General features: G+C 46.6%; 1 protein-coding gene across 1 annotated transcript in view; it reads right to left on the bottom strand.

Moving 5' to 3' along the window:
• The window catches only part of LOC142591103 (arylsulfatase B-like), a 47,148-nt gene extending 31,860 nt beyond the window's left edge, over positions 1–15,288 (bottom strand). Inside the window, exons 1-3 of the mRNA XM_075703490.1 lie at positions 15,208–15,288; positions 12,989–13,148; positions 7,081–7,193 (exon numbers count right to left, since the gene is read on the bottom strand). Coding sequence (XP_075559605.1) covers positions 7,081–7,193; positions 12,989–13,148; positions 15,208–15,210 — 276 coding nt within the window. The 5' untranslated portion in view covers positions 15,211–15,288. The remainder of the gene's footprint in view (positions 1–7,080; positions 7,194–12,988; positions 13,149–15,207) is intronic.
• Between the last annotated feature and the right edge of the window lie 10,377 nt (positions 15,289–25,665).

Below are 25,665 nucleotides of genomic sequence, written 5' to 3'. Positions count from 1 at the left end.
CTTGCCAAAGCAATGTTTTACCAACCAGCCCTATCGGAGATCCTTTTACAACGCTGATTCGATGTCTGATGAAAAAGTGGCAGCACGATTGTTTGGCAGAGGAAGCTTTTTATAAAAATAGAGCAATTGCGTGGTAATCTTTGTGAAAAAAGACTCTAAGAAAATAACTTTCAAAATAACGCTACAATATTATAGAGAGCACAAATGAATGCCATTACGCCGCGACATTGTTTGTACATAGGTAGCGAGTAATTGTTCATTGCTTGAATATTAGTTCTTTACACACGACTTATGAAGACAGGGTGGGAGAAGGCAGGGATGTTAACCAGAAAAGAGCCTGGTTGGCTATCCTACACTCCAGGGCGGGAAAGAAGGAATAGAAAGATGAGGTAAAGAGAGGAGTAGGAGGAAAGGCACGTTAAGGTCGCAGACGCGGGCGGGGAGCGCCGTCAAGTCAAAGGCATTTACACAGACCAGTCACCCTGAAGAGAGACAAAAGTGCCTTCACAATCCTTGAGGGCTGACGGGCAATAGGGGGAGTCTTCCAGTAGCGCCTGTACGGACAACGGCCGATTGTCTAGTCGTCGCAATACGATAAATCATGTTTGTCTTTGCGACTGCAATTGATGAAAGTGGCACAATAAATGTTCGATGCATTCTGCATTGCCGCAGACATCGCATGCAGCACTGCCGGTCATTCCCATCAATGTAGAGTATGGATTCGTGAAGGCCCCTCCCAAACACAGCCGGTGTAGAACCCATGTCGCACATGGATGAAGCCCGGATGGAGGTCAGAGCTGGGCCGAAGGGTTTACTTCGTGTAGCTTGTTGCGCCTTATATTTGAGGTGCTCCCCTCTGTTGAAGAGAGCTTGCATGCAAGGTGACGAAGCTGCCTTTGTGGCGTCTGTCCTGGAAGGAGGAATAGAAGCACTGCATTCTTCTTCATGCAGCTCTTCGGAAGCTTTGTGTGTGTGACCATCTCCACCGATCCCACAATGACCAGGTAGCAACTGAAAAATAATTTCTTGGCCTTTTTGTTTGACGGCGTGGTGACGTATGGCAATTTTGTACGTTAGTTGTTCTGAGCTCTGCGTCGGAGAACTGATTTCATACAATGTGAAGCCGGTGTTGATTAAGAAAACACCGTCCATATACAAGGACTCTGTGTCAATAAATAGGACTGCTATACGCAGAGCCGAGTTTCTTGCAGGCGTAGACGTCGCAAGAAGTGACGTCTTGAAGTTCAGTATTACTCCTTTTGTACGTTTAAACACATCCCTGCCAGAACTGGTCTATGTAGTTGATGCATATATATAGGCGTGTACATGACCACTGTAATTCTCATACAGCAGGAGCAAGCAGAGTTGCTTCATTGCAGAGGGTAGCAGATTTGACTTTTTTGGCGTTCTGGAATCCTGAGGTGTACTTCAATATGGCACGAACACCATGGAGGAGACAGCGGCCGGGCCACTGGTGTGTACCCTGATGTAAGCCATGCACGATATGCCGTGATAGTCGCACTATATGACGTGCCGGGCTTTTCTACGGTGAGGCTGGCGAAGTGGTGGGAAGGGGTTCGGGTGACGTGAATGACGCGTGCACGCATTGTCTCGACGGCGATATGTGTCACGATAGAAAAGTCCTGAGCAATGGGAATAGTTTCAGCCGCTGAATCACTGCGTAGCATTTCAAGGCGTACCCTAAGAATTTGGGCCTGCGTGCTCAGTTGTACGCAAGTTAGTTATGCAGGTGCTGGATATAAGAGGAAGGCTATACCGTAGCAGAAGAGCGGGTCTAAAAATTAATCTGCAGAAAACTAAAGTAATGTTCAGCAGTCTCGGAAGAGAACAGCAATTTACAATAGCTAGCGAGGAACTGGAAGTGGTAAGGGAATACATCTACTTGGGGCAGGTAGTGACGGCGGATCCGGATCATGAGACTGAAATAATCAGAAGAATAAGAATGGGCTGGGGTGCGTTTGGCAGTCATTCTCAGATCATGAACAGCAGGTTGCCATTATCCCTCAAGAGAAAAGTGTATAATAGCTGTGTCTTACCAGTACTCACCTACGGTGCAGAAACCTGGAGGCTTACGAAAAGGGTTCTACTCAAATTGAGGACGACGCAACGAGCTATGGAAAGAAAAATGATGGGTGTAACGTTAAGGGATAAGAAAAGAGCAGATTGGGTGAGGGAACAAACGCGAGTTGACATCTTAGTTGAAATCAAGAAAAAGAAATGGGCATGGGCAGGACATGTAATGAGGAGTTACGGACTGGATTCCAAGGGAAGGGAAGCGTAGCAGGGGGAGGCAGAAAGTTAGGCGGGCGGATGAGATTAAGAAGTTTGCAGGGACGACATGGCCACAATTACTACACGACCGGGGTTGTTGGAGAAGTACGGGAGAGGCCTTTGCACTGCAGTGGGCGTAACCAGGCTGATGATGATGATGATGATGATGATGATGATACCGTAGCAATTCAACAAACACCCTGCACAGCGGTAACATCGATTGCGTGAAGAATCCCCACTTCTTTCCTGGAGGAAAGTAGAATAGATGACGAATAGCAATCTGTCCCTTTTGGTGTGGTTCACATGACGAGGGCGAGAGAGGTGTCTGTCAATCACAGCCCCGAAGAACCTCTAACTTCTGCTGTACGACATCACTTGTCCATTGATTAATATGCCGTATTCAGACATTGCCTTCTCGATGAATGCCACCACTGCGTACTTCCGGCACAACGCCTCCAGTCCTTATTTACGAAGGTGGCATGAGGTTGTTGAGGCTGTCGTCTAACGCCGAGCGCGAAGCTGATGTCATGTCACCTCCGACGTCTAGATACAGATGTTGTCAGCATAGAGAATCGAATAGTGCTTGGTAGGTTCTCGACTAGTTCAACGAGGGCAAAATTAGAAAGCTTTGGCTTTAGCATTCCGCAATCAGGGACTCCGTCGTTGCTGTAATACTGCACTTAGAATGACCTCATTTGTAGGTTAATAAAAACCAATGCATATATCTTTCCACGAATTCCTATTACTTCTAATGCTTTAAGGATTGTTTCATGGGTAACGTTACTGCAAGCGCCTTTAACGTCTGGAAAGAAAGACAGCAGAAAATCGCTTACAGGTCTTATGCTATTCAACGTACGTCACCAAGTCTACAACGTTTCTGTAGATGAACGGCCGCACCTTTTAAGCCAGTCATCGAGTCTAGATAAACTCCAAAGGGGTCGAGATACGGCTCCAGACGCGTTACAACCATCGGTTCCATAACTTTTTCCGACAAAACCAGCAAATGCGATAAGGTAGTACGACGCAAGGTCTCAAGGCGACTTGTCATCTTTGACGAGCGGGATCAGGCGACTTGACAATGAATTCCCAAGGAAGCATGTCAGTCTGCCAGGAGTCACTGCACAGGAGCAGGAGTGCATTTAGAACTAGTTCGTCAAGTTTACACAGAGCGTGGTATGCAATGCCGTAGGGCTCTGTTGCTGAGGAACGCCTGCATAAAGCAAGCCCAGCGTATGGTTCGCCGAAAGAAAACGGGCACTTCACGCGGCGATCTCGTTAGAATGGTGAGTGGTTTGAAGTCGGCATTTCAGTCAAACTTTCTTCGCTGGCAATCTTCCTACAGGAAAAGTCTGTGACTTTGACCTCTCAGCATCGTAGATAAAGAACCAGGGACTTGAGTGGCTTGTGCTGTTCAGGCGTAGTACGAAGGCCACGAAGAGTTCTCCATATAAAAGACAAAGGCTTTCAGGGATGGAGAGACTCGCAGAAAGACTGCCATCATTGCGAAGCCAGGCTATTCGTAGGACGTTGTATTTCTTTTTTTCGTTGTGCGCCTGGCCAAGCTCATATCATGAATGGTGTTGGTGCCTCTATATCTTTGTTCCGCATGACGGCTAATTGGGTGATGCCAAAGCCGGTGCATACAAATATCTTCAAATGTGAACGTGCAGGAATAGTAAGGCATCTGTTAATGCGTCCTCTAGGCTGAAGGATAAGTCGTCGTGAAAGCAGACTTGCAGGACTGATCTATATTTCGACCAGTTGATGCATTGGACAGCTCCGGAGAACTTGGAGCGAGCCAGCTCGTAAATCGTCTGATATACGCATGTCCGGTCATTTCCCCGCGTTTTCAAATCCGAAAACCACTGAAACATGTTGTTAAATGAGTGTGAAACAAACACAAGGTCTAGGCAGATGCAATGCGCTCTTACTCGCTGATAGGAGGGGCTTCCAATATTTAACAAACGATGTTCTCGTTCAGAGGTAATGGACACCAGTCTTGTCCCTCGAATTAATGTAGGCCCATAGATAATAGTGTGCATCGAAATTCCCAACAATTACCCACGGCTATGGAGCTGTCGAAATTCCCTGAAAGCGCTCGCAGTTTAGAGGACTTGATGGTGCCAAGTGGTATCCCAGAATTGTTAATGTTACCTTGCTCTTCTGCGCAGTTAACCACACCTATCGGTTTTAATCATCAGATTACACGCTGTAAGATAACAACAATTTTGTTGCATCGCCCGTGGGTGTACGACATATAGCATTCATACCCGGACAGTCTTATAGGAGATGACAAGGTTGGCTCACAAATGACACTAATGAGAAACTGATTCGTGAATACAGACTGTCGAAAGCCGGACATGCGCGATTTAAGTCTGCTGGAGTTCCTTTGAAAGACGTATTCTGCACCTCCTCTCGAAACGATGGCAGCTGGTGAGCCATTGCTTTACTCTAGAGCCGCAAGCACCTTCAGCGGGATCTGTGCCTATGGGGTTTTCACGTTGCTTAGTAGAGCACGCCTAACGCCCATCTGCCACTGCTACATGATTATGACTGGCGAGCATCAGATATCGTTGCATCAGATATTGGTGAGGCTACCGATGGCGGTGATATTCGAGGGGATTCTGTAGCAGGTTGAGCGCTTGGAAATGCGGACCACTCCGCGAGATGATCGAGTCGGGCCACTTCTTTTTGTTTTCGCTGTATTTTTCACGGCGGTGCTCTGTGCTGATACAGTGACCGCTTTGGCAGAAGCTGACGTAACGCTTGGTGCGGCATTTCGGCTCGATCTTCGGTTGCCCTGCTGTCGCCGCCCCAGTATAGCGGCAGCCTCCCTGTATGTTTCATGAGCCTGAGTAACACGTTTTAGAACGGCGAATTCCTTCCGGTCGCAAGGGCAGTCCTTCGTTGAGGCTTCGTGGGATCCACGGCAATTGGAGTGCCTTAAGACAGCTCCCCCGCAGGCTTCTTCTGAATCGGATTAAGAGCCGCGCGACCACACGACATTATTATAACAGTTGCCTTTGATATGAATATTGAAACACTTATGGCCCTACAGGGGCTTCGGTATGTTTGGTCGAAACAGATGCCGGACTTGGCCAACTTTTACACAAGAGGATAGACTATGTCCCAGTGTCTGTTTGGAAGTCTGGTGAAGTACGTGATGAGAGCGCCACCTTTCGTTCATTTTAATAATATTGCCAAGTAGTTAGTCGGAATGGAAACTTCGATGTCAGAAATGACGTTCACGGGGCCGTTACCACATGCGGGGATCATTTCTTGCACTCTTAATATGTCGATTTCCGTGACATTCCGAAGGCAAACTAAATGGCGGGTTATTACGCACCAAAATCCCGATATGATTATGAGGCATGCGAATTGGGGGAATCCGGAATAATTTGGACCAGCTGGGTTTCATTAAGGCGTCGTAGCGCGCTACAATGCGAAGTATCTGCAGCCAGGACATTCTTTCGTGAGTTTATTCTGAAATCTTTACTCCCATTGGGTGCGATTCTCTCGAGTAACGACGATAACCTATTCAGGAGCCGCAAATTTGTTATAAGGTCGACGGGCAAGAAATGCGCAGGGTGCAGCCGGCGCTGTGGTGCATTCTTCACAACACTTTCCTGCAGTGACTCCACACAGCAGTCCTCTTTTTTACGGTTTGGTTCATGATGAGCTTGAAATCGTCATCCGACGAGTCGTACTTTTCCGAGTACAACTTGGTCGCCTGGCTGTTCATGTCGCTTGACTCGCTTACACATTTGCTGGACGTAAGCCGACCCGACTGCTGCACACCAGTGAGATCCTAAGAGGTATCTTAATCCCTTGCAGCAACGAGGTTGCGGCAGCTCCCAGAGTTTCTAAAGAAGCGAAGCGAAAACGCAGAGACTGCGGTAAAAGCCTCAACGGATGGCGCACATTGGAGCCGTACCGTTTGTTCCTTCTTTCGTCGATGCTGTGAATGTTCTTTGATTTGTGAAGGCCATAAGTTACACTGCCTGACCAACAATATGAAAACAAAGAAAAGGTAGAAAGCCTGGTTTGTTCGCCTTCATGACCCTAACATGTCGCGGATTTTGGCGTGTCTTAGTATCCGTATTACATCTTATGAGCCACCACGCGTGGTCTTTCATTTTAACAATGGAATTTCACATCTATGTCATGGACACTGCGATAACTGCACTGAGTCGAAATAAATTGCGCAGAATAGCGCACATTCTTTAAAATAACTTTTGCCCGCCTTCTGGCGACAAAATTGCTGCTACGCAGGATTGTACAGTGTCCTGTGTCTATTTTAAAGCTTTAAAGATGAGGAAAAATATGATGCGTGTGCTTAGTTGGGATGAAGATAAGGTGACAATGACAATTTGGGGTAAAAACAATGTATTGGCTTGTTGGGTATATTACAGCGGGAAGACAATGACCGAACGTGAGGTAGACAATGAGACAATGGCTGGTTGGAATGATGAGAATGGGAAGTGAATAGCCGATGGGGAATGGAAGACAGTGTGAAAACAATGAGACAATGGTCGGTTGTAATGAAGACAAGGAGAAGGCAATGGCAAGTTGGGATGAAAACAGCGAGAAGGCAATGACAGTTTGGGATGAAAGGAACAGGAAGGCAATGGCTGGGTGTGATAAAGACCACGAGGGGCCTGTCCAGAAAATGTGGCGTAAGTCTGCTCGCTGTGGACATGTCCCGGTATGCAACCTATATGTTGGTGCCATCTGCACAAGAAGTAATGCAGTGGCAGGTATTTGGTTCAAGTGTCAATGAACGCTTACCTTTCCAACTAGGTGAGTTTCGTAGCCCAGCTCCCGGAGGTACTGCGGCAGGATTTTCACGTCTAAGGGCAGTCCCCAGGGTTCGCCTATGTCAAGCGGGTAGCCTTGAGTACCTAATAAGGCATACAATGCACGCATGTAATACATTAAAACACAGATTACCGAACACGCACAGTTTACAGGGTTATTGAACAGTAGCCCTGCTCCAGAGCTCACATACTCTACGTGACACTTGTGTTTGAAAGGATGTTCCACGTTCGCCGCAAGGGCCCCCAGCGCCACAGGCTAACACTCATCAGGCTCGTCTTTTCCCATACACCAATACCCCAGAAAGTGTACTGCAAGAGAGCCGCCATCGTAGCTTAATCGGTAAACCACATCAGACGAATTGCCGAAGATGTGCGGTAGTCGCGCACATGCGGCAAGTTGTGTTTTCGTCCAATTTAACATCTGTTTTCCTCATTGTTTCTAACTTTCGACTGAATATAAAAAAAAGTTCCCATGATTCACCTGGCTGAAGCACCTGTTTTGTTTATATGATTGCATTAAAGAAAATCGGGTCCCTCTGGATCCCCTACTCCTCTGGCTCATAGAATGCGGACGACATACAGTTCGCAAATATCACTGTGTAACCTCCATTAACTTAGCTCATAGGCAGACAGTTTTCATTTAGAAGGGGGGGGGGGAGGGGGCGGACGGCTGAGGCCGGACCAACTTTCCCAACCCCCATCTATATATATATATATATATATATATATATATATATATATATATATATATATATATATATATATATATATATATATATATATACATATAGAAGGCGAATTTGAAAACTTTCACACATGGTACTAGAGAAAAATTTCCGGTGATCTCGAAGAATGGTTAACTGAAGTGACGGCCTCATATGAGTATATACAAGACGTCATAGTAGGACACAGTTCAGTTTCACAGCCTGAGTGTCCTCGCACCACCAATAGACTGGCGTCTCTCGGCTGAGCAATGCGACAAGCGGATTCAGTCGAACGCGCTAGTGAGATATATGTGCATTGTGCGTATTAGGTCACCGAAATACACTATAATGAAAAAAAAGCCAAGTGGCCCGTCGTTAGTTTTAATACACAAAGATACAACCAAGGAATCTTTTCTGACGAAACGTCAGTTGAGAAGACATAATACCTAATATACATAAAGATTGCACGAAATATATAAAATTTCTCATCCCAACCTATGAGTAGAATGATTAAACGTAACATCGAGGCCCTTGAAATGATTCAACGCAAAGCCGTCCATTTTATTTTTTCAAAGTAACGTGTAACTGACTCACCAACGACCCTCATGCGAACTCACGGTATTGAAACATTACAGCTGGGCCGGAAAATTCAAAGACTGAAACTACTTTTCTCACTAAAAAACCATAAACTGTCTATGAATGCAGACCCCTTCCTTAAACCTAACACTACGCGCCAAACACGAAATCATCATGCACAATCATTAACCCCTTACAGTGCTAGGATTAACGCCTTTAAATACTCATTTTTTCCACGCACCATTGAGGAGTGGAACAGATGTCCGCCAGATCTTTTAACCAGAGCTGATTCTTTTGACTCAAAGTTTTCTTCACAGTATTCAATTTGAGAGCCATTCATTTCTATGTTTACTTTCTGTATTTTGCATCTGAGCCTTGTATTTATTGCTGTATTTTGTATTACAACTTGTATTTAACATTTTTCAATTTTGCTAATCCTGTCCTTTTTGCATATATTATGTATTCGCCCCTCCTGCTTGGGCCTACTGTAGGCCTGCAGTATGTTCTAAATAAAAAAAATAAAAGAAATTAGCATAAAGCAATGTGTCACTGCAATGCAATAGTTTAATTCCTTGTGAAAGCATGCGTTATGCCATTGGTTTCATTTATTTCCCGGTGGTGTAAAGAAGGATTATAGAGAACTAAGTTACAGGTGCACAAATCAACAACCATATTAAGAAGTAAATCCATCAATAAATAAGACACAACGATATCTCCAAAGCGTGAAAGGACACGAGACCAAGTAGTAACCAAGTAGTAGATTGCGTTATGGAGCAGCTAACACAGCATACGACGATTAAAAATTAGTACGGAAAATGCACAGCATAGACAAGGGAGTTTTACAACTAGCGCAACCAAGCATCTTAGCGTACCAAAGAGGCCTCGCCCTGCTTGCACAGTTACCTACCCCGTTCTCTTTCTTTCGAATAACTTTCTGCGCTGTTTTCTAAGCGAGGTGGTTTGCACTGACTTGTAAGCTGGCGCCGTTCTGTTTCCTATTAAAGACATCAGTTCGTTGCCTAATGCGGTGGTTTCTCCATAAGTGGAAAAACGTGTTCATTTGGGCGCTTGATCTGGCAACGAAGTGGTTGACAATCTCATTCAAACTAATTTTGCGTAGGAATTGTTTGTTAGCGTGCCAAACTGAGAGATGGCTCAAAGGGTCTCGTCCAGTCGTCGACCGCAAGTACTTTTTCAGTCGTCGAAGATAATAAGAAGACCTCTCGGGCGTGCTGGACGAGAGTTTGCCAACGGAATTCTTCTTAGCTTGGTCATTTCCGGAAAAGAACGTTTCGCAGGTGTTTGCCCTCGTCCTCCGAAAACACGTGCACGACGACCTCGAACGTATGCAATGGTGCCCAGTTTTGCTTGCTTGCAATGCCAACCAGCATACATCCGTAAAAAAAATCCGACGTCCTCGTTCAAAGCTGTCACCGTAGAAATTTGTCATACTGGGTGTCCCTGCTATGATGCACCAAGAGTTAAAGATATGAAACTGCCATTTAGATGGACACAGCCAAGATAATGTTCTCTTCTGTCGCTTGCAGATTCGCTTATAATTAATTGGTCAACTTCTAAAATATTATAACTAGATCAAAAGTGTAAATGAGAAACTTGTAGAACACTATGAAAAACTCCTGCTACAGCATTCTGTTGCTCAATAAGTGCTGCAAAAGAATGTTTCTCCGAGCGTGAAAGTAGCCCGTGAATACACGCAATGTGCATCGAGCGGCCAGTCGCGCAGCAAATCTGCGTGTATTCGCGGGCTTCTTTCACACTCGCAAAAATTTTATGTAGCAAGTATTGAGGAACAGAAAGCGGTATTGGGAGTCACGCTGTATTACAGTTTTCTCATTGACACCTTTGATCTAATTATGTTTTAGAAGTTGATTTTGAATTGAGACTAATTATGTAATAATGCGAAATGCAAGAAATAATCTTAGTACCTCGAAACGACTGCAAACAACATTAACTTGGTTCGGTCCAGCTATGTGGTATTTGCATATTTTTAAATTTTGTGAGTGATAGTTGGGACACCCTGCCAATGCTTGCTTCCTTGTGGAAAAATACTGAGTCTGTCACATATACTGCGACATCTCAGGTGGATACTCATTGCTTAAGAAAAATAACATTGTGTCAAGTACTTCGTAGTACCTCTGGCTGTACGCACGCTCTTTGATCGGAAGACGTGAGCTGAGTACAAGCGTTGCTGCACGTGATTGCTATTGATATCGGGCTTGGCTTCATTTCGGCTGCTCAGTGAATTATACACTAGCAGTGTGTTCAAAGGCGTCGGTTGGTTAATCTTTAAAATGAAAAAAAGAAACAGAAACAGCGCAACACAGGACATGCGAGTAAAGAGCACAGGACAGAGCGCTGTCTTGTGCGCTTTGCTCGCTCGTCCAGTGTTGGGCTGTTCCTGTTTTATTTTCTTATTCTAAAAATAAATTATACATATTTATGACTTCCGCGTGCAGTGGCGATGTTTCCAATCCTAATGAATGTTGCAAATTATGAGAAGAGTTTTCTTTTTTTTATGAGCCTATAACGTTGCCTGCTGAAAAGAGAAGCAACACTGGCACTTATATCATTCATCTGGATTTCACATGCCGCGGATAAAAGAGTCTGCCGAAGGGGTCACTGAAGTCTGCATGTCTTTTTCAAGGTTAAGAAAGCACTCAAAGCAAGTTGAAGCGAGGTGATCATGCAACAACCATTCATTCTCTAGGCATAGGCTGTCCATACTTTTAGAAACAATTGTGAGTTGGCTACTTGCTTTTCTTTACAATAATATAATAAACTTTGTCTTGTGTATATAATAAATGTTTTGCGTCTGTACATGGGCTTCAGAGTGAAAATTTGAACAAAAATATTACTGAAGCGAAAAAATGCGGATGAGGTAACCGTCGCTGGTGCTTCTCATGCGCTTGTCCTTTTATTGTCAGAATTTGCAGAAATAAGGCGAAAGCATGATTAAAATCGTGCACGTCCGCGCCAACAATGGTGCCGTAAGCTTTTAGGCACAAAACTATTTTAAGCGAAAAGGTAGAGGCAACTCAAGAGGAACCTCAAGTAATGTTTGTAACAGAACTCTGGTAATCACCTATGGGAGGGGGGGAGGGAGAGGGAGGTAGGATTCAGCATCACCCGAGGGGGACCTGCCCCTTCCTCTACCTCCCGAAAGCTTCTGTGTGGGCTCGAGCCCGGAAGAACTCCCCCTTTCTTCCCCGGTGTCGGCGCTTATGGCTTAGCTATGGAAAAAATGTTGAGTTTGTGTCTTTGTTCCGTTCAGCTCTTTTATGATGTTTTAGTGTCGTCGTACGCATCTGCAGTTGGTTGTTAGTAGTTAACTAAATGACTCGCAGTATAGCAACAGAAAAGTGCACCAGACTCGCCGCGCAAGACACAGATCTCAAGGCCTGTCTGATACCTATTGGCGGAAATATGTTTTGCAGAACTGTCTCAATGAAATCAGGCAACCTTCGCCGTTACACTTCTTAACACGGTTTGACTCTTGTAACTAGCCTCTTCGAATGACTGCCTTCGGCTTATATAAAATGAAGGTCGGTTATTCTCTTTGTCAGCAATGCATAATAAGTTACTTCATTCAGTTAGCGCTTCTTAAGGCTTTGACGGCACTAAACTGGCTCCCTGTTTGTCTTTTAAAAACATAATCAATTGCTACTGAAACATTTCCCTAAGAGTAGAATAAAATAAACGCTAACGGTAGAGAGGAGAAGCGAAATATAAACATCCAGTTTGCTACCCTGCACTGGAGAAAGGGCATGGAGAGACAGAAGGATAAAAAGGAAAAGCACACGCGGAGGCCGAGATAGAGAGACAAACACAGACACACACACACATAAGAAAGAGCGTGGGAGTGTCTCAATGGTTTAACCGGGTTGCTGGTACGGAGGAACTTGATTAGAGCGCTCGTCGCCTTCTGACGGAAAGATTGGTCAAGCAGGCATTTCGAGATTTTCTGCTCAGAAAACAGCCCGTTTTCAAGGCGTGCCAGCGCTGTGACATTTGCTTAAATCTGCCACATGTCCAAGAATTCTCGACATTGGCCCCTGGACTATCGGTTGAACTCCACCGCTATGCAGCAGAGTACCTCAAGTGCAAGAATAAAAAAAGCAAGTTATTTCAAAAGACCACCCAACTTTCAACAACATTTAGTTTGTAACGTCGACAGAGTACGTAGTGCTAATGGCATGCATATTTAGGGCAATTAGTCGTAGACTCACTGCTGCGCTATACCAGTGCTTCAATTCTTGAACAAACAATCTCTATAACGCAGCAGGGAGGTTACGACTAAGTTCTGTAACTACGCATGTTATCAGAAGGACGTGCACTGTGAGGTTGCTGACACAATGGTGTCGAAATTCGGACGATCTTTCGAAATAATATTTCGGGAAAATGCTGCTCTCTCAGTTGTGCTGGTGCATTGCGGTGAAGAGAGAGAGAAACAAGCTTTAATTATGTGCTGCAGACTGGTTTGACACCTGGCAGAAGGGGCAATGTCCCGAATTCCTGGTTACGATCGTCGTTGCGTTCCTCATAACTGTGCACATACAGCAAGCAGTATAACTAATTTACCAGCACGTATCGGGTAGCGGCCAGTCATGAAAGCCGATCTTGAAGGTGTGCAGGCTGGCTGGACGTAGAAGTTGTTGAGTATGATGCCATCTGCCGCTAAGGCGTCCAGGTTCGGTGTAGGAATTTGGGAAGACCCATGAAAGCTTGGGTCATCCCATCCCTGCAGAAAGGTAATACTATTTACCTGCCTGGCGTGACAGAAACGGCACACATGACATCTTTACGGCACGCATCAAACGGCACACATGACACAGAAACGGCACACATGTTTATGACACGCATTCTTTAACTGGAACCTTTTAGGATGTCATGACAGAGACCATCAATAGCCACGTACCGAAGCCCGGAATTCGGTAGGCAATTTGAACGCTTTTATTTCGACAAAAAATCCTGGTGATAGTTGCAAGGCTCGCTATACTCCTATGTATTCCATGTTCTGGGTAGACGTTGTAAAACGGGGAGGACAGTGGAGGATATGGAATGTTACTTTTAAACATGACGATTATTTGCTGCTGAACGTACTTTTTGTTGGTAGTTAGACTTTGCAAAGCTACCAGTGAAGCCTTGGATATATATAAGGAGAAATATTCAGTTTTTAAATAGCGCTTTGTGGTAGTTCTCAAATGTAAATCATCGTTCGCAATATGAATATTTCCATAAGCTATTGACCCTTAACCCAACTCCTAAAGTAGTTCGGGAGTCCTGCCTGATGGATCGTTTCTATTGACATAAATTATGACCAATTAAACGTTGATTTATTTGAAAATTTTTATGTGGTCATTAAATCATCATTCGTGAAGCACAGCGCTAGGAGTCACCCATATCCGAAGTTGGAAATGTATGCATTCGTTGTGACCACACAGGTATGCTATTTCACTAGCGGTTATAAGGAGGCGGTTTTACACTACCGATATTCTGTTCGAGTCTAAGCGTACCGGGTCGCAGTAGTTAAAACTTCTGCTACTTCAATAAGTATGCTAGATAAAAAACGTAACCTGGAAGGAAGAGAAGAAAGACACATGGTTCTTGCTATGTGGGCTTCAGGGTGATTTCTTTCACCGTAGTATCGCTGAACACGTGCGCCAGATGCTCATGTCGAATCCGACCTCCATTCAGCACGCGCTTGCTTTAGTCTTCGATATGACGGTGGTCGCCAAACTATCACAGAAACGCGATGAGACTGTCAACGCCACAAAGTTCCAGAATCTTCTCGGCTCTACAGCATTAGCATCACTCACGAGACACGAACAATGAATCACAAAGTCGCCATAGATATGTTTGGACAGCTTTTCCTGAGGAATCATGAAGTTGGTCGTTCATGATGTGAAGGCCCGCGATACACGGATACTCTAAGGTAAGTAATGTGTTGGCCTTTCCATAGCGATAACAGCTATATGGGCACTATTGGAATGCATCATGTAACAGCACAAAAACAAGGGACAAAGAAGGAACACAGAAGACAGGCGCGGAACTTCAACTAAGGTTTACTCCGGGAAATCCCACATTTATACAAGTAACATAATTACACTTGCTAATCATCAGACAGCCATCACTCGACGTTGGCATGCGGGCGTGAGTGCCACAAATTTGCTTGTAAATATTTGAACTCTTTATCGCTCAATGACCCTGAAGAGCTGCTTACGCAAGTGCCAGATTGCATTTTTATACAATAAGCTTCATAGATTTCACGGCTCAGTTGTGACGCAAACATCTTCAAGACTTTGGTGTCGCGGAACCTAGGCGTGCAATTACGACAGTGGCGACAATGGTCAGCCAGTTTGCCACCCCCCGCCAATCCTTCTACTCCTGCGCGGTGCTCCTGCAGTCTGACGTTTAGGCACCGTCCAGTCTGCCCTATGTAGCTATTGCCACAAGAGAGAGGTATCTGGTACACTACCCCTGTTCTGCATGGGACGAACCTGTCGACGTGCTTGATACCACATTCATTTCTTTTGTTCTTACCCTGCACCATGTCGAGCAAACATGTGGGGCAAACACCATGTCGAACAAAAATACATATCAGGAAGTTTTCACGTTTCTTTTTTTTTGTGTGCGAACATGATGCCGTTTCATACAGCAATGTCCTAAATTGCGAAATTGAGGCTTCTGCTGTTCCTAGCAGCAACCATAGTAACTGTGCAAGTAAGCGGACAATATCTCTTTCGAAAAAGGAACGCTTTTACGCATAAATTGGTACCGAATAAAATTTCGCCGCTTACCATGTCATCTGCAAAGAAGACCACGATGTCGGGAGGTGGTTCACTGGAGAACACTACCGGAAGGGTCGGAAGTAGTAACGCCGGAAGAAGAAGGACAACCGCTCCTGCATCCCTATGAAAAAAAGAAAGGCCATCAGCCGCCGAGTCTTACACAATTTCTGCTAATAATAAAGGCCCCGTCGCTACACTACAAGCTCAATCCACTCACGTACTGGCGGGCCCCGAATGCAAAACCGCTTGTGTAAGTAGATTTAGGTGCGTGGTGGAGAATTCAAATGGGTAAAAATTATTCCGCAGCCATCTACTATTGCGCCTCATGATCTCATCGTGACTTTGATGTGTAAAATCCTAGAACTCATTGAATTTCCTTGTACTGACGTACCCAAACATGCTAGAATGGACAATAGCACAACGCGGGACCGGTATGTGGCAAACCCAAGCTCAGACCAACGACTGGTCCAAACCAAGTTTATTACCCGGTGACTCGTCTTCCATTGCCATAGGCAACTTTATCATTATCATCAACTATCACCATCAGCAATGTCTCGAGCATCGCCGTCTTCAACGCCGGCATTTGTTGCCGTTCTTCAATCCAGCGTCGAATGTTATTTCTCTTCTGTCACCGTAATGGGGCGGCCGTGCTAAATTTTATTTACAGTGTGAACCATTTCTGAAAGGTGTATGAGCCATTGATTTTCTTACTTGACGCACGCATATAATAACAGAGGCGATACGCGAATGTTTGCGTGTGTATGCCTATCGTCACGATGACCAGCGATCAGGACAATAAATATCTTCGTACCTTTGCTAAAATACTATCTCACCTCTGTGTCTTGCGCTAAACGGCTTCAATGGTCATGTAACTTCACAGAGTTGGACGGCTCATGAATTTTCCCCTCGCCCCTAATATTTCTGTATTTTATTTAAAAAATAACAGGTTACTTTCCTCATACTTTCTTTGGCTTAATTATTTGCCTGATACGATCGTAAGCGAAAAAAAGGAAAGACTATGGCCACGTTCACGGGACGCTAAAGAGCAAGTTTACCCACCGTGGGACTCGAGTGGCTATGGCGTTGGGCTGCTGAGCTCTAGGTCGCTGGTTCGATCTTGGCCGCGTTGGCCGCATTCCGATTGGGGTGAAACTCTCTTGTACTCAGATTTAGCTGCGCGTTAAGGAACCCCAGGTGTTAAACATTATTCCGGAGGCTCCCACTACAACATGGTGTTTAATCAGATCAAGGTTGTCGGTGCGTAAAACACCTGAGTTTTTTAAGTGTCCCAACTGTAAATTACGAGCTATTTACCACTGGTCAGACAGTGTAACACGCCTTTGTAACAATGGTTAGACAGTACAACTGAACTTTTTAGCACTACCAGATAGTGAAAAATGGTCACTGGAAAACATATAAACAATGCACAGTCATCTTCAATATTATTAAAACGCTGAACGCGAGGCTGAAAAAGGAAAGGAAGAGCTTAGGGCTGGAGATGATGAAGTTAAAGATACGCGTGATCTGGCATTCTCTCTTACATAACATCTAAAGAGATTTGCCTGTTTCCTTACTCCTTGTGCCAGATTTTGGTGGAACTACCGGGCACATCTGACGCAAGACGCAGCTCTGAAGCAGTCGTAGCTTGGCCGCTACCGTCATGCCGACTGACGAAGAAGCTGCAGCAACAGCGGCCACGATGGTGACCACCATGCCAACCGGCTTCTTGCCTGAGCACCGCGACCCTATCACGTTTGCGGGTGCCAGAAGGTCTCGACATTGATGATTGACTCCAGATGCACCAGCTCGTGAGCGAGAACAACAGGTGCGTTCACGCACTTATGTTAACCAATGCGATATTCGACCTGATAGGCACGTAACGCCTGGTTTCCTACACATGACGAGGAGCTAAGAAGTTGTGAGCAATCAAAGGAAAAGCTTGGCGGCCTTTTCATGAAGACTGTTAGACGTAAACTAGCCGCGAAGATGCAACTTGGGTTTCACGTCCAGACGTCGACCGAGTCATATGTGACATATTGTTACAAGCACAGGGAAAAGGGGTTTATTTAGGCGTGCGAGAGCAGGAACGGCAGGCTACGAACAACAGGAATGGCCGCTGCACAGTCTTCGTTCTCCTCTTTCTTTCTCTTCTTGATCCACGCGTCCCTTTTACGCGCTTGCACGTAACATATACCTCTCCTCGCAGACAAAGCCCACTGGGCGAGTCAACAAGCTTGCCGTGGCGTGCATGATTTCAACCGTGCTACATGCGCGACTGTGTCCTAGCAGAACGTCTACCAGTGTTCGTGAGGCGCGCGAGAGTATAGTTTACTTCGCTGACTTTGTCGATGACAACATACGGTCCATCGTAGTTTTCCAGCAGCTTTTGGCACAAACCGCGCTTCCTTGTAGGAGTCCAAAGCCAAACGAGATCACCAGGGTGATATGCAACAGGCCGATGTCGTGCGTCGTAGCGGCCTTTGGAGTTTTCTTGTGATGCCAAAGTCCGCAGACGCGCAAGTCTCCGAGCCTCTTCAGCAAGGCATAGCGTATCGGCGACCGTAAGATTGTCGTGGTGGTAAAAAGGGAGGACAGTGTCGAGCGTATACCGGGGCGGCCGAGCATATAGAAGGAAGCAGGGGCTGTAGCCGGTTGTCTCGTGCTTGGCGGTGTTGTAGGCGTAAGTAATAAACGGTAGAACTTCATCCCAATTCTTGTGATCGGACGCAACATACATGGAAAGCATATTTGTGATTGTCCGATTAGTGCGCTCAGTGACGCCGTTCGTTTGCGGATGATACGGCGTCGAGTGCCTGAGGTGCGAGTTACATAAACGCACAAGCTCTTCCACGATATGCGCCGTGAATTGACGTCCCCGGTCGCTTATAATAAAACCAGGCGGTCCATGTCGCAGAACAATAGCGTGAAGTAAGAAGAGCGATACTTCGGTGGCGGTGGCTGATGGTATAGCCGCCGTCTCGCAATAGCGCGTGAAATAGTCGGCGCAGACAATTATCCAGCGGTTCCCCTTAGATGACTTTGGAAAAGGGCCTAACAGATCAATTCCAACTTGCCGAAAGGGTGAGCTGGGAGGCGGCACAGGTTGAAGGAGACCAGATGGGGCAGTGGTTGGGCGTTTCCGACGTTGGCACCGTATGCAGCAGGCGACATACAACTCAACCGAATGTCGCATCCGGGGCCAGTAAAAGCGTTCTTGAATGCGATAAAGGGTGCGCACAGTGCCTAAGTGACCGGAGGTAGGGTCATGGTGCATAGCCTGAAGGATTGCTGGCCGGAGACGCTCCGGCACCACTAGAAGAAAGCGTGCACCCGTGCTTGAGTAGTTCCTTTTGTACAGGAGCCCGTCACGTAGACAGTAGCTGCTTGTTGCACTTGAATGGGCAGAAGTGAAGAGTGGCTCCAATTTGGTGTCTGCCCGTTGTTCTGCTTTGAACGCATCGATTTCTGGCAAAGCGGATGTCACAGAAGCGACGAGATGATCAAAATCGTCTGCGTCGCAGTCCGTCGTAGTAAGCGGCATACGGGAAAGGCAGTCTGCGTCAGCATGTTTTCGGCCACTCTTGTAGGCAACAGTGAAGTTATATTCCTGCAACCTCAAAGCCCAGCACGCAAGGTGACCACAAGGGTCGCGAAGATTCACGAGCCAGCACAGGGTATGGTGGTCTGTGACGACTAGGAATGGACGTCCGTACAAGTACGAGCGAAATCGCTGAACTGCAAAGATTACAGCGAGGCATTCTTGCTCTGTCACCGTGTAATTTCGTTCAGGTTTGCTTAATGAGCGGCTTACATAAGCAATCACGTGCTGACGGTCGTCATAACGTTGGACCAAGACGGCACCCAAACCGACGCCACTAGCATCTGTGTGGATTTCCGTCGGCGCAGTAGGATTGAAGTGGCAAAGGATAGGTCGGGAGGTCAGCAGGAACTTCAACTGACGAAATGCAGACTCGCACTCGGGTGTCCCCTCAAACCGTGCGTCTTTATGTAGCAGATTTGTCAGAGGATAAGCGACGTCAGCAAAACCAGGAATAAATCGGCGAAAGTAAGAGCAAAGACCCAGAAAACTACGAAGTTGCTTCACTGACTGCGGCGCACTGAATGCCTCAACAGCTGCCGTCTTGAGGGGATCAGGCCGGATACCGTCTTTGTCAACAAGATAACCCAGCACAAGAGTTTGACGGTCACCAAATTTACATTTCTTGGAGTTGAGAACCAGGCCGGCGTTTTTGATGCAGTCGAGGACTATCCAGGCGCGTATTGTGCTCATTGAATGTGCGCCCGAATATAACAACGTCGTCAAGATAGCACATAAAGATGTTCCATTTTAACCCACGCAGAATGGTGTCCATGAACCTTTCAAAGGTTGCTGGAGCGTTGCACAACCCAAACGGCATCACATTGAATTCGAATAATCCATCCGGGGTTATGAAGGCTGTTTTCTCTCTGTCTGTCGGGTGTATCGGGATTTGCCAATATCCTGAGCGCTGGTCCACTGAAGAAAAATAAGAGGCCGAATGAAGGCAATCAATTGCATCATCAATCCGGGGCAGCGGGTAGACATCCTTCTTAGTCACGGCGTTTAATCTTCGATAACGCAAAATCTCCAGTTACCGTCTTTCTTTCTGACGAGTATGACCGGAGCTGCCCAAGGACTCGAGGACTCTTGTATTATCCCATTTTTCATCATGTCACTCACTTGTTCCCCGATTATCTTGCGCTCGTTAGGCGACACGCGATAAGGCTTTTGCCTAATCGGGCGCGCAGATCCCGTATCGATAGTATGGCGCGTTCGTGACTCGGGAATCAAGAAAGCTTTGTCCGGCTGCGCAAAGTCAAACACTGACAGATGCTTAGAAAGCGTATCCACCAAGGTATGGCGCTCCCTTGTGCTGAGCGACTTGTTTATCATAGACAGAAGTTTCTTGTCTGAGACTTGGCGAGGGTCAGCAGGTTCACACGGCGAGTCTGTTAGTACGGCTACGGACGAAGACGTGTATTCTGTAAAGTAGGCGAGTTTCAAGCCGTCTGGAAGCAGGACGGGTTCTGCCGAGCAGTTGGCCGTCCACAAGCCAGCACGCCCGTTGCCGATGGATACCACACAATGAGGGACAAAAACGTTCTTCTTCACACAATTTAGATGCATTGGCTCTACGGAGGCATCGAAACTGCCTGGAACTTCACCGCGACATACAACCGGCACGCACACTGAGGTGTACGCAGGCACAACAGTATCTGCAGAGACAGAAAGTTCACCTTGACTGCAAGTCTCCTCTAAGAGCCCGGACGAAACATGGTCATCGACGCAAACTTCCCCCGTGCGACAATCAACGGTCGCACCGCACTGCCGCAAAAAGTCGATGCCCAAAATCACTTCGTGCGTCGATCGGGGGATAACTACAAACTCCGTCGCGAAAACTCCACCAGCTAGGGACACTTCAGCAGTGCACACACAAACAGGGCGCAACGACTCGCCGCTCACTCCACAAAATGTTGCAGCCTGGTCCCACGGAAATACAACTTTGCGCCCCAACCGACCTTTAAAACTGAGACTCATTACGGATACAGTTGCCCCGGTATCCACTAAAGCCATTGTAGGAACACCATCAACAAGTACATGCACTTTGTTCTTAATCATAGCAACTGCAGGGGGCATTTTTGTCGATAGCACGTGTCGAGCGACCTCACCCCCATCGGCCGCGCTAGCTAGTTTTCCGGTTGTGAAGGCGAGGAGGAGCGGCGCACTGGCGATGGCGATTGACGTTAACGCGGTGCACGAGAAGTTGGCGGTGGCGTCAAACTCCTGTCAGATGCCGGCGAGCGGCTCCGGAAGCTTCTCTGCCAGTAATCGTTGCCAGGAGGGACGCCAGCTGACCAAGAGGTGGTGCATGGCTGTTGAGTTGTCCTCGTAGGAGGTGTGGTCCTTGTTGAAGACCCCGATCGACGATTCCATGTTGTTGGGCGACGATTGCAAAATCTCGCTATGTGGCCCGCGACACCGCATTGGAAACACACCGGCAGATGCCGCAAATTTCGATGTTTTTGCACGTAGTCACGTATGTTGCTGTCGACTGCATAGCCAGCAGGTGTGTCCCATTCATCATGGCTAGGCATCGGCCGCCCGGAGGCGTGCGTGTGGCGAGGGCGTTGGTCGTAGTCATGATCTTGATAGCTTAGGGTCGTTCTCGTTTGTGGGGTAGACCTATACTCGACGGTCGCTGAGTGAACCGTGGGTTGCCATGCGGTCGAAACGGCCGTGTTTCGCATCTCGTGTGGTAACTACGCACCAGCGATGCCGGGTGTGCAACGGTACATCTCTTCCCGATGGAGCAACTCTTCGCGAACAATCTGCCGTATTGTTGATGGAAGGTCAACACACGAACTCGGGTCTACACTTGCCATCGTTGTGACATTAGCCAGGCGACCAAACTTCGGTATTATCCGCCGCATCTTCAGCGTCTCAAAGGTCCTGCAGTGGCGAATGACGTCAGACACGGAATCCAAGCTTTCTTTGCCGATCAAAAAATTGTAGACGTCTTCGGCTATCCCTTTCAACAAATGTCCAACTTTGTCCTCTTCAGACATTTGAGAGTTCACTATTTTGCACAGTTTCAGCACTTCTTCGATATAAGTCGTACAGGTCTCGCCGGGAGTCTGAGCTCTTTGTGAAAGCGTCTGTTCGGCGCGTTCCTTTTTTGCGCTAGAGTCTCCAAAACACGCTCTGAGCTCCTCTACGAATAGCTCCCATGAAGTGAGCGTGTCTTCGTGATTCTCATACCAGACGAGTGCTGTGTCGGTAAGGGAAAACACAACATTTGACAACTGTGCGGTCGAGTTCCAACCGTTAGATCGGCTCACCCTTCGGTAGTTTGTGAGCCACTCGTCGACATCTTCTCCGGCTTTTCCTCCGAAAGTGAGTGGCACCTGGTAGTATTGCCACGGAACGCCAGGTGCAGGCCTTGAAGCCGCGTCAGAACCTTCGGGAATCTGGCAGGCGTATTCAGTCATGTCAGGTGATGGTGGCGAAAGTCCGGCAAGTCGACGGCTTCGGCGAAGTTGTAGCAGCGTAGGCTCCGTGGTTACGAGGTGTACCCCGCACCGTCCACCAATTTGTTACAAGCACGGGGAAAAGGGGTTTATTTAGGCGTGCGAGAGCAGGAACGGCAGGCTACGAACAACAGGAATGGCCGCTGCACAGTCTTCGTTCTCCTCTTTCTTTCTCTTCTTGATCCACGCGTCCCTTTTACGCGCTTGGACGTAACAATATATTCAAGACGTTCTGGACCTTCGCCACAACGTGTACCAGTGAATCCCCGAAGAAAACGAGTACAAAAATCATTATCAGCGTCAATGACATCATAACTGAATGCCGAAGTTTCGGAGAAGCTACGGGCCGTCGAAAAGTGCATCAGTATGCCCGTCTTCCAAATAAAGGCGCTAAATCACGGTGCGAAGACCATTCCGCGCCTCAGCCGACCAGGTTAGAGAGCATTGTGTTCATTGTCCGCCGAGACGTAGAGGCAGTCTCGCCAGTTAGCTCCCAGACGTATACCTTTAATGACTGTCGACCGATGGCTTTCCTCATACCGTCGGTAGTTCGCGAAGCCCTGGTGGAAATGCGTATTCACTCCGTTTGTTGCGTCAGCCGATCCGACACCGTTGCTACTCTCCCTTCTTCGCGGAAACAGTATTCCTCGGACTCGTTTCATAGCCCAATGAACTGGCAAACGCAAGATGACGGGCCTATTTGTTTCAACTCCCGACGGGTTGGTCACATTTCTCGCCACTGCTACAGCACCTGGACATTCTCACTTCGATCTTCCTTCTAACCTTATCCTCGCTCACCAGAAAGTATTCTGCTGCGAGGAGAACCTAGTGAGCCATTTGACCATATTGAGGCCTCGTTACCTAAATGGCAGAGTCGATCGCCTTCATCACGACGCTCCCTGTCTCGTCAACTTTCGGTTCGACGTTTTTCGTCGCCCATGCTCAGCACTCCTCAGAAAACTGACAGGTGAAGCTATGAGTGGGGACGCTGCTACAACGACCCGGAGTGGAATTCCTCTATGGACACTGCCGGTGGATGGAAATGTACCTGATGTGTATGTGGATTGGATGGTGTCCCTCTAAGGGTTTAAATTTATATCGGTGAGCATACTTCAGTCAAGAGTAATATTCGTAGACGCTAGACTGAAGTCTTCACCGCTGGTCGCCGATGAAGGACATTGGTCGTCATAGGAACGTGCGCTGCCCGTGTCAGTGCCATCGGCCGTCAGACCTCTGTTCCTGTTTCTGTTCTTCAAGAATGTCCCCACGACGTCATTTTGGGTCCCGATTTTCTATCAGCGCACTCAGTATTGATTGATTGCTCTGCTCGACTTCTTCTGCTCGTTTTGTTTTGCCCTTCTGATGATCCTAAGCAAGTTCCCGGCTGATTGCATTCTACAGAGTTCTTTCGCCTTGCTCCGAAGCAATGACAAGTACTGTGACTTGTAACTTCGTTATGGTACCTAATGCACTTGAGCAGAGCCGTTATTGCCTCCTGCATATAGAAATGGATAATACAACTGAAGTATAGGCCAAGAAAAAAAGATAAAGCGCACTAAAGGAATCCAAAAGGATTCCTTTAGTGCGTTTTCTATCTTCATGGCTGTAGCCACAACCATGAAGATAGAAAATCCGCGCACGAACGTCCATTCCTATGGTGGCTGAAGGATCGCAGTGCCGTAGTAATTCCCAGCAATATTAACAGGAAAGAAAGAGTGGTGTTGCTTGCTGCAGGGGGACCTAGCCAGAAGGCCATCTCTGAACGTCGGTAAAGCCTGAAACAGTTCGAAAGCAGTCCAGCTAACAGCACCAGCCAGAGCCGAATACGCTGCACATTTTCCATACCGCGACAACCTACATGGTTCACCGTTTACTTCCCAAAAATCTATTATGTATCAACTTGAAGAGGAGCTGAAGCACTTCCCTCCTAATACCGAATATAATCGCGGGAACGAAATATCTGTTGCACATGAGAGTGGTGCCATCTTGCGCTTGAGTTAATCTATTATTACCTAACGACCTGCTTCAAATTTAGTACACTTCAGCATGTAATGTTCAATTAACCAATAATTCTACAATGCGCACACGACGAGCAGCACCCTGATGGAGTTTGTGCTCACTCTGTACGGATGCGATAGACGAGGGTGGTATCAGCTCTGTTAAGTGCTTCAGTCACAAGAGATTAATGCGGTGGAGACAATAAGGAGCTGAAGTGGCTTAAGTTAACCTTCTTCATGTCCCTTTCTTGGGTCCCAGGAAGCCTTCTTCGTTGGCTTGAATGGGAAGGCACTCACTGGAACACCATGGTACATGTGGGTTTTTGTAATTTTCTAACAGGATGTAATTCACGCTGAATGAACTTGCAAAGCGGAAACGCACGCAGTGACAGTTTCAGCCTGCCTTGCTCTCTGAAAGCAGCATCACAGGCTGAGGATGATAGAAATTCAGTTTGCGCAAGGTTGCTGCAATGGCGACACTTTCACGTGTTGTAGAAGACACAATGTGGTCAAGTCTGGCAGCCCACGTGATATTGAGAGTAGGTATCACGCACGGCGCTGTGCGAGTTTAATTATCATTTTCAACACAACGGTTGCTCTATAACTGGATATGTGTGCCATAAATTGATTTATTAGACGTATTTAAGAAGAGGTCGGTGCCTATTTGTGGCGGCGCCAGCTCCTCTTCGCTTACCTGATAGATATCGTCGGAAACTTGTCAACAATCACAAAACTAAACTAATAGACAAACGAACGAACATTCACGAACTAAGTCTCAGTACTGTTATAAAAATCAATGTTCGCGCAACAGGAGAGTTCACATAGCATAAATACTCACAAAAATGGGAGTGTTCACACGTAACACGTGAGTTCACAGAGCATAAAAGTTCACAAAACCAAGATGTTCACACAGAAGACCTAAGGGACTCTAAGTACTCTAAGTACAATACAAATAGTACATGAGCACGATGACACAATGAACATGTTATAAGGGTGCCTGTTAATAGTAACAATGCGAACAATAACTCACGCAGACCACAAAACATCACAAATATCACAAAAAATTTGTTTTTTGGGATAATTTTTATTCCTCGGGAAAGTGTACCAAGCTGCGCGCAGCGATGTTTCTAAGTTTTCTGTTGGCCATGGACCTCAAATTTTTGTTAAGGATAGTGGCCATCTGTCCAAACCATATAGTTTTTTTAATGATTCTAGCGGGGAGCATCGTGACTTTTACAGTGTAAAAGAAGGTGTTTTATGTTTTCTCTAGCCTCTTCACATTAACATGTAGCACTGTTGGTTTTTCTTATACCATATAGAAAACCTAGCCGAAGCCTATGAACTGTTGTTTCAACAGGTCAACTAAGCTTAAGCGTTGTATTGTATCTATTTCGGGATCGAC

The sequence above is a fragment of the Dermacentor variabilis genome, chromosome 8 (genome assembly GCF_050947875.1).
Source record: "Dermacentor variabilis isolate Ectoservices chromosome 8, ASM5094787v1, whole genome shotgun sequence".
NCBI lineage: Eukaryota > Metazoa > Arthropoda > Arachnida > Ixodida > Ixodidae > Dermacentor > Dermacentor variabilis.
The sequence above is the reverse complement of the archived record's forward strand: the minus strand, read 5'-3'. Positions and strand labels throughout refer to the sequence as shown.